Below are 9,760 nucleotides of genomic sequence, written 5' to 3'. Positions count from 1 at the left end.
GAAGAACATCACCGAGCAGGAAGGTCTTTATGGTGTACAGGCGGGCGAGGAGTCACGTGTAGGAAGGAGACACAAGTAGAGGAGGGTGCCGTGATGAGATGATCACAAGACAACTGGTAGCGATAACTATAAACATTAACAATAAGCAATGCATGAGAACATCACCAAGCAGGAAGATACTCTGTAGTGCACAGCTGGGCCGGGAGTCACTTGTAGGAAGGAGACACCAGGCATCAGACATTAGCTCAAGGGAGCGCTCACGCCAAGGCCTGGGAACCACCGGGCGCTGAGGACTGAGGCAGCGACCCCTGACCTCTCTGTAACAAAAGGCGGGATGTGTGTGTGTGTGTGTGTGTGTGTGTGTGTGTGTGTGTGTGTGTGTGTGTGTGGAGGAAGTACCCTGGTGAAGCTAATCAGACATGCGGGAGCAGAGAGAAGATAAAAAAAAGAAGGGACTACCGCTACTTGGAGAACAAAAGAGGAGAAGGAGAAAGAAGAGGAAAAGGAGGGAATAGATACGCCTTGACAACGTCTTGGAAATTCAAAAAAGCACGTAATTGCCGTCCTTAGCAGCACACTTTATTGTTCAGGTACAGGAGAAGCACTGCGTGGTCTGGGTGAGCCGGGAGTCAGTGCAGGGTGGGCCACTACTACACCAGGAAAAGAAAAAAAAATGCCCTCGAATTATTGTACGAAGCGAAAGTAATAATGCCGCTAGACTTGACTCAGGCACTGGGAAAGAAACTACAGCTCATGTCTCATCAGTAGATGTCGAAATAAGCAGTAGAGGTAAAAACAATCAGTAGCAGAGGTTGATAGTTATGAAAGTCGAGGATAAAAAAGGTCTAGAATCCATAGATGCCAAGAACCAGTAGAAATCAAGGATCAGTCAAGAAAGTAAAGAGTCGGTAACGTAGCTCGAAAATCAGCTGTAGAAACCAGTCATCAACAACAAAAATCAAGAATCACCAGTCGTAAAAGTCAAGAATCAGTCAAAGACATCAGGAACCATTAACACAGGTAGTAGAGGCCAGTAATCAATATTATAAGTCAAGAATCATCAGTAGTAAAGGTCGAGATTCTTGATGCCGTCAGCGCCAACCAGCAACGCCAGCACCTCGTCGGCGGCGTCGGGGCCAAAACCAGAGCCAGGGATGCCGGAGAGGTTGTACTGATCCAGGTTTGCGCGAATGTCATGCTTGAGGCAGGCGGCTAGGCGCTTCTTCTTTTCGCACTTGAGGAAGAACATGAGCCGGTGGAGGCGTGCGTGGAGCGGCGAATGGTCCCGCTCCAGAGGCAGACCTTCCTGGGGAGAGATGAGAGGCCACTGATAAAGTTATGACGTCGAAGTAAAGAGATCACAGTGTTAAATTGCAAGAGAGAGAGAGAGAGAGAGAGAGAGAGAGAGAGAGAGAGAGAGAGAGAGAGAGAGAGAGAGAGAGAGAGAGAGAGAGAGAGAGAGAGAGGGAGGGGGGGGTCATAACATATTAGGCTAAATACCACATTGATTAGATCAGACAAAACTTGTACAATGCAGATCTTTCCTGTTTCTTGTTGTGTGTGTGTGTGTGTGTGTGTGTGTGTGTGTGTGTGTGTGTGTGTGTGTCGTAAGCAAGGAAAGACTAAGGAAACAAGTAATTACTTCATGTTGTGTTGTGCATTATGCATTAGAATATAATATCAACAGGGTAGGAACTGTATAAAAAACGATGACTGGATGTGAATGATAATGAATGAAAAAAGAAGTGCACTAGAGAATGTATTAGATTGGCCTTCTCCTGTGTGTGTGTGTGTGTGTGTGTGCTCACGTACCGAGGCCTCATAGCAGTAGTAGATGTTCTGAATGAGGTCGATCTTGAGCTGGTCGTTCGGGATGGTCAGGTAATAGTGGTTCACGAAAGAGTCTTGCTTCACTCTGAGCTCCTCGTCGATCTGAAAGACACCGCAACAATGCATCACCTCACCTGACCTTACTTAGTTTTGTTTCGGGCAGTATTCTGAAACATTTCTGCGACGCACCTCCACTACATTCAAAAGGCTTTATTTGAAGTGACACGGGTTTCTTTATTTTTTTTTTTTTTTATGGTTGTAGGGACATATTAACAAAATTTCTAGATTACTAACAAGAGAAACGCTCTTCAGAACCCGGCTGATCATCTCCGTGGCCTTGAAAAGTAGTCGTGGTGAGACAGCAAAATATTTCTTTACCTAATTCTACCTTACTTAACACCACCTGACCTGACTTGACCTTATCTTACTTTGCTTTACCTTATCTTCCTTCACCTAACCTAATCCGACCTCACCTCACCTTACTTTACTTTACCTAATCTTACTTTCTTCTATCTCCCTCTTCTCACCTTTCTTTTTCATTTCTCTTTCTTTTCTATCCTCCTCTCCTCCTCCCCTTCTTCCTCCCTTTCTCTTCTGTCTTCCTTTCATCCTCCCCTTTTTCATCTCTCTCTTCTGTCTTCCTCTCCTCCTTCCCTTCTTCTGTTTCCTTTTCTCTTCTCTCTCTTCCTCATCCTCAGTCACCCCTTCCTCCAGCAGTAAGGATCATTTCTTTTGACGCATCCCAGTCCTCTCATTCATCTGTGACGCTCAACCTTATCCCCTCTACATACTGCATTCCCTTTTCTCTAACATGCCTTCTCTTCTTTTTCTTTCTTCTCTTTTTACTCCATTGCTCTGTCACACTCAATCATTCTTCCAATTTATATTTTTTTTCCCATTTTTCTCTTCCCTCATATACTTTTTGTTCTTTTTTCCCTCTCCGTCTCTCTCTTTATCTCTTTTCGTCACTTTACTCCCTGTCTCCATTTTATTCTTCTCGCTCTCTCTTTTCAGTCTTTCAATTTGTATTTTTCATGTTTTTTTTTTTTTTACCTTTTCTCTCATCTACTTTCAATTCTTTACTCCGTCTTTCCCTCTATTGCTCTATCATCTTACTCTCTGTCGCCATTTTGTTCGTCTCTCCCTCTCTCTCTTTTTTTCCTGCTCTTTCTTAATCTTATCCCGAGCGTTGTTTGTAAATCCTCCTTCCGCCACATTTCAAGGCCAAGGGACTGACTGAATCCACCACACCCACACGCGAACGTGACTTCACTCTATGGTGGCTGCTGACTCACTGCATTGATGGACACCAGGACGCACGTGAAGTTACTGAGCGCAGCGTTGAGGTGAGCAGCGGCACGGGCCAGGGTGTCAGCGTCCCACAGAGGTCCACCCGCCACCTGGTTGGGCTGATGTTGGAAAGGGAAAAAGAAGAACTAATTATCTTGTTATGATGGACTTAAATAATGTTCAGGTAATGTCAGGTGATATTCTAGGCTGCTAGGAGTAAATAGGGACTTGAGTTGCATGTTGTAGAAAATAAAAGAGATAAAAAAAGAAGAAGACGAAGAAAAAACATATTATTGAAGTGCCCTGGCATTTCTAGCAATGGATTGGCTAGTTAGGGATGGTGTAAGAAAGCAAGGTAGCCAGACAACAACGTATTATCACTCGCTCCTTGGATGAAACTCAGATTAGGTGCTGTAATGGTAGTGGATAAAGAAAAGAACGTTTATTTGATATATGCAACTTGCATCTTCATTACAACTACTACTACACCCACTTCTACTATTATCATCACCATCATTCTCACGATAATTGTCTTCACCATTACTATTACGCGCTACCGATACCATCAGGGTCACCACCACGAACACTAACACCATTATTATTATGAACGTTACAATCATCATCACCAACATCACTAGCAACATTACCATCACTATTATCATCACCACTACTTCTTACACTACTATCACCATCACCGCCACCACCTCCACTTACAAGCCCATTCCGAGTTGCCCCGGGGCCACACGTGGTCTAATATTACGATGTTTCTTATTAGTCAGCGTTAAGCAACACAAAGACGTAAAAAACTTGAACAAAGGTGAGGTGATGAAGGAAATGACAGTCTCAGTAACTAACTTGACTAGGAGATGGCAATAGTGATGGTGGTGGTGGTGATAGTGGTGATGGTACATAAGCATTACTACTACTACTACTACTACTACTACTACTACTACTACTAGTCATAATAATAATAAAAAAAAAATAATAATAATAATAATAACATGGTTCCCCATGATTACTACATAGAAAAGAAAATGACCCGAGGAAACACTTGAGAGAAGAAATTACAAGTAGTATAATTTGGAGTAATTTACTGGAATGTTTAAGAGAGAGAGAGAGAGAGAGAGAGAGAGAGAGAGAGAGAGAGAGAGAGAGAGAGAGAGAGAGAGAGAGAGAGAGAGAGAGATACCTGCAGGAAACGGAAATGAGCGTGCAAGACGAGAGGTGACGAGGTGCGTTGTTGTTGTTGTTGTTTTTGTTGTTGTTGTTATTGCTGCTGCTGCTGCTGCTACTGATGCTTTCTTGTTGTTGTTATTTTTGTTGCTGTTGTTATTGTTGCAGTTAATGACGATTGTGTTGTTGTTGTTGTTGTTGTTGTTGTTGTTGTTGTTGTTGTTGTTGTTGCTGCTGCTGTTGCTGTTGTTGCTGTAGATAATGATGATGATAATAATGATGCTGATGAATGATGATGTCGTCCCTTTTTCCCGTGAGTGAGAGTGGCAGTGATGGTGATAAATTGGTAATCAGGCGGGGAGGGTGAGGAAGGAGGCAACCCGTGGCTTCGGAGAGGAAGAGGGTACGAAGACACGTGATTCTGGGAAGAGGGGGAGACAAAGAGGAGAAGCTGGGAGATGAAGGGCTACAGAAGAAAGAAGTTACAGGAGCTATGATGAAAAAAATAAAAGAGGAATAAAGAAGAAGTATAGGAAGAAGAAGATGAGTAATTCTGGGAAGAGGGGGGGATGAGGAGGAGGAAGAGCTGGAAGATGAAGGAGCGACATAAAAAAAAAAGAGGAAGTAACAGAAGCTATATGGAAAGAATAGTAGAGGAATAGGGAAAAAGAAATATAGGAAGAGGTATGAACCATCAGGAGAGAAGAAAAGAGAGGATGATGCAGAGAAAAAGGAAAGAAGAGATGGGAGATGAATGAGAGATATCAGAGAAAGAAAAATATAAAATCCACGAGGAGAGAAGAAAAGAAGCAATAGCTAGAATATGAGGGAAGAAGAGGTGAAGAATGAATCACATGAAGCAGAAGCTGAGATTAGAATAGTACATTAAAGGAATAGGTGAAGAAATAGGGAAGAAGGCAAAACAAAAACCAGGAAAAGAGAATAAAGAAAGAGAGGGCTGAACCATGGATGAAGGAACAAGGAAAATGAAACGGGAGCCGTGAAGAAAGAAGAATAAAAGAGTGGATGGAAGGAAGGAGAAAGACTAAAAAGAAAAGGTCACCAGAACAAAGCCGCAGGAAGTCGAAGAGGCATGATCTACGCAGCGGGAAGTACCACTCCCTCTGTTGTCAACCTTCCTTCTGCGCCTCGCTCATCCCCAGCAGGAGGACCTCACCTGCTGCAGGGAGGTGGCGGAAGTGGTGGTGGAGTGGTCGCTCGTGGGGAAGGAGAGGCGGGGCGTGAGAGGGCTGTTGTAGTAGATGTCCTTGTTAGGATCGCGAGGATGGAAGGAGGTCACTACCCTCTTGGTTCGCTGCGGGAGAAGAGGCCGTCATCACTTGCATCACCGTCATCTGCAGCAGCAGTATTCCTCTGCACGCCCCTGTAGCGCCTCGTGGTGGGTGGGGGCTGGGGAACAGTGTGTAGTGGTGTCTTTGTGGGGATTTCCGGGCCGGGGTATTCAAGCACATTAGGACCGTCGTAACTGCTAAGTGCGCCGCACAAAACGCTTTAGGCCAGTCTTGTATCTCAGTTTTGATCTTTTTCTGTGGAGTTTGAGGGAGTGTGGTCACGTGGAACATAGTTTAGTGGTTGAGTGAGGCGCGCATAGCGAGTTTCATGGCGCCTCCTTGGCCTTGATCTTGTGTCCAGTGACTGGTGTTGCCAGTGGCTGGATCTATTCTTGTGTACGGGATTGCATTACGTACAGTCGTCGTAAGTAGCGATGTCATATTCTACAAAACTTCGACATAAAAGAATCAGTATTAAAAAGCTATTTATACCTCTAATTATCGCATCCCAGTTCTCGGCCTTTGCTTTAATTATAAGGCAATTCATTAGTTTTTACTCCAACTCTATTCGATTCGGCATGAATCTCACTAAACATCCCCAGCCTGTGGAAAGATGAGGAACGCAACCCATCACTCCAGCTCTCTCAGGCCACAGCCACCCCGGGCCAGACCTCCAAGTCACCTTCCTCGGGGCGCGGCTGTAACCAACACCTCCAGGACGCCGCGGGAAAACTGTCTATTCATTCACTAGAGGCACGCAGTGGGCGGGACAGTAGGCAGCCGCTGGAAGTGTCTGGCTTAAACGCCTGAGAGAGCCTTGTGACGCAGCACACCAGCGTGACGCCCAGGGACGCTAGCGCTCCGTCCTCCACCCTCTTGCTGAGGCGCCAAAGAAAACTTGTAAACCAAATTGTGTTGATTTTTTGTTGTTATAGAATACTTTTATATGTGAGGTGAAATAAGAGTGATAAAATAGAGGCTGGTTGGCCTTGTATTCACCAAACACTCATCGGCTGTGTTGGTATCGTAGAAAAGACCTAGGAAATTTTTTTTTATCTAGCAACTCATGCATCTTTAACTAAATGTGCACATTATTTTTAAAACCTCGGTAATAGTAACGAGGAACACACGTTATAAAAATTATGAAAATACGGAAAACAACCGCTTATGATACGGAAAAATCTCTGTATTGCAAGTTCTCCCCAGATAAAGAATTTCTCTCTGGAAACATTCCAGCTACAATATTCATCTAAAAATATCCTCCCCCCTCCCATGACAGGTTAAGTTAAGACTCAGTTCTTTTAGCATGGGTGAAACTGCCATGAAGATAAATGTTCCATGCGAGAATCTTGGTAGGTGGAGTTAACAGGCGTGCGTTGAAAAAGACAACATGCGCGTTACAAGCACGCTCATTGTTACCACAGCCGCTGCACATCTTGCCTCATGCCTTTAACGTGGTTACAGCGAGACACGTCGACGACGCTCGGGAAAATGAGAGTGTAAGCGAGAGTGACGCTTTGAGATAATTGGAGTGGGGGAGGAGGAGAATGATAGATACACGCTTCTCTTGCACTCCGATCAGGCACCCCTTCCACTCCTCTGGATGCCTCTCGCCTTCCTCGCATTCACTCGCATCCTCAGCCTGCCTCGCCTGCCTCAGTGTACTGCCTACTACAGATACTGTACATCCTTCCATCCTCTCTCCATTCTTCTCCACACCCAGTTCGAACCCCACACAGGCTCCAATACTCCTCTTACATAAAGAAAGATAAGTAAACAAATAAGTAAACGTGTTGGGGTGAGGTGAGGACGAGGGTAGGTGAGGGTGAGGGCATACGAGAGCGAGGACAGGTTAGGATTAGGGCAGGTGAGGGCGAGAGCAGATGAAGGTGAGGACAGGTGTGGGTGAGGGCAGGTGAGGTCGAGGGCAGGTGAAGGCGAGGGCAGGGTCGCTCACCTGGTCTGAGTAGAAGTAAAAGTGGTGACCCGAGGTGGTGAGGAAGGTGTTCTGCGGGTAGCCCAGGCACGTCAGCTTGGCGCGCCGGACCTCCCTCAGCTGGCGGTGGTAGTTAGCGGTCCCCAGGCAGTGCTGCATCACCTGTCAGGCAGCACGCACTCCTCAGCACAACTCAGCACGCCTTAGCACGTCTCAGTCACACTCATTAACACCCTTATCATTATTGTTATTTTTACTTCTATTTTATATATTTATTTTGTTTACTACTATTTCTACTACTACAACTACTACTACTGCAACTACTACTAATACTACTGCTGCTGCTGCTGCTGCTGCTGCTGCTGCTGCTGCTGCTATTATTATTATTATTATTATTATAAGAAGTAGTAGTAGTAGTAGTGGTAGTAGTAGCAGTAGCAGTAGTAGTAGTAGTAGTGTTATTATTGCCATTATTATCATCACCACAGTCATCGTCATCCTTATTCACTATTGTTCCACTTGTTCTTGTTATTTTGATTATTATAAATGACTGTTACTTCGTTATCGTCATCAGGTCAAGGCAATGTATTATTTCACTCGTCACTATCTCAGGTGACCCCAGTGAGGCACGGAGTCACTTAGTAGAGATAATTACTCTTATTGAATCAAACAAACGTCCTTGTTCTCTCTCTCTCTCTCTCTCTCTCTCTCTCTCTCTCTCTCTCTCTCTCTCTCTCTCTCTCTCTCTCTCTCTCTCTCTCTCTCTCTCTCTCTCTCTCTCTCTCTCTCTCTCTCTCTCTCATAATACGTGGAACACTTTCAGTAGTAACCATGACACAAAAGAACACAAGGGAAGAACAAATACTGCCAGACCTGTTGGCCCTTACGAGGCTGGCTGAGATATGTTACATACCCAATAGTGAAAGATGAGGAAGTAGAAGAAGAAGAATATATACGTGCAGAACATAAGAACATAAGAAATAAGGGAAGCTGCAAGAAGCGACCAGGCTTACACGTGGCAGTCCCTGTATGAAATATACCTACCTATTTCCATCTATTATCCCCATCCATAAACCTGTCTAATCTTCTATTAAAGCTCTCTAGTGCCCTAGCACTAACAATATGATTACTGAGTTCGTTCCACTCATCTACCACTCTATTTGAGAAACAATTTTTTCCTATCTCCTTCCTAAACCTAAATTTTTCAAGCTTGAACCCGTTATTTCTTGTTCTCCTCTGGTTACTGATCCTAAGAATCTTGCCTTGTTATAACCCTTATACCACTTAAAGACTTCTATCAGGTCCCTTCTTAACCTACGTCTTTCTAAAGAATGTAAATTTAACAACTTCAATCTCGCCTCGTAAGGAATACTCCTCATCCCCTGTATCCTTTTAGTCATTCTCCTCTGTACTGATTCTAATAGACCTATATCTCTCCTGTAATGTGGGGACCAGAACTGCACAGCGTAGTCTAGATGAGGTCTGACCAGCGCCAAGTATAACTTAAATATTACTTCCGGCCTTCTACTTTTAATACTCCTAAAAATGAATCCTAGTACCCTATTTGCCCTGTTTCTGGCTTCTATGCATTGCTTCCCTAGACGGAGTTCAGAGCTAACTATAACTCCTTAGTGCATAGTATTGAGGAAGAGAAAGAGGAATGCGTACGTAAAGATAATGAACAGTGCAATCTTCTAGGTGCGTGCAAAGGTGACCACGTAAATTCTTGTACCTTTGTGAAGGCGTACTTGTCGAGGAAGGTGTCCTCGTGAGCTAGGGCGGCCGCCAGCAGGTACAGCAGGGTACCCAATCGCCGCAGCATCCCGACGAAGGAGGGGGGGGGGCGGTAGCGAGGCACTGGGAGAAGAGGGTGAGAGGAGGCGGTGACTCGAGGGGTAAAGAGGAGCAGAGGCAGGAAGAGGAAAGAAAGAAGAAGAAAAGGAGGAGGAAGAAGAAGCAGAGAAGTAGAAGAACAAGAGCGAGCACAACAAGAACAACAACAGCAACAACAACAAAAAGAAAGAAAAGAAAGAAAAAGAAAAGGAGAATGAGAGAAAAGAAATAACACTAAAAAAAATAATAACAACACAACAAAAATAACAAGCTAGACTCTATACAAATAAACCCAACAAACCCAACAACGCACACAACACACACGAACACACGTATCAATTTACCTTGCCCTCAAACACTCACTCTCTCCACCTGTCAGTCAATCGCTTAATCAATACACAACACT

The 9,760-nt window shown here is 44.5% G+C and overlaps 1 protein-coding gene across 1 annotated transcript in view; it reads right to left on the bottom strand.

The window, feature by feature from the left end:
- Window positions 1-554: 554 nt before the first annotated feature.
- The window catches only part of LOC135102114 (uncharacterized), a 9,525-nt gene continuing 319 nt past the window's right edge, over window positions 555-9,760 (bottom strand). Inside the window, exons 2-7 of the mRNA XM_064006884.1 lie at window positions 9,254-9,378; window positions 7,543-7,683; window positions 5,471-5,608; window positions 3,126-3,239; window positions 1,813-1,932; window positions 555-1,306 (exon numbers count right to left, since the gene is read on the bottom strand). Of these exons, the coding sequence (XP_063862954.1) occupies window positions 1,061-1,306; window positions 1,813-1,932; window positions 3,126-3,239; window positions 5,471-5,608; window positions 7,543-7,683; window positions 9,254-9,343 (849 nt within the window). The 5' untranslated portion in view covers window positions 9,344-9,378 and the 3' untranslated portion in view covers window positions 555-1,060. The remainder of the gene's footprint in view (window positions 1,307-1,812; window positions 1,933-3,125; window positions 3,240-5,470; window positions 5,609-7,542; window positions 7,684-9,253; window positions 9,379-9,760) is intronic.

Source organism: Scylla paramamosain, chromosome 7 (genome assembly GCF_035594125.1).
Source record: "Scylla paramamosain isolate STU-SP2022 chromosome 7, ASM3559412v1, whole genome shotgun sequence".
Lineage (NCBI taxonomy): Eukaryota > Metazoa > Arthropoda > Malacostraca > Decapoda > Portunidae > Scylla > Scylla paramamosain.
The sequence above is the reverse complement of the archived record's forward strand: the minus strand, read 5'-3'. Positions and strand labels throughout refer to the sequence as shown.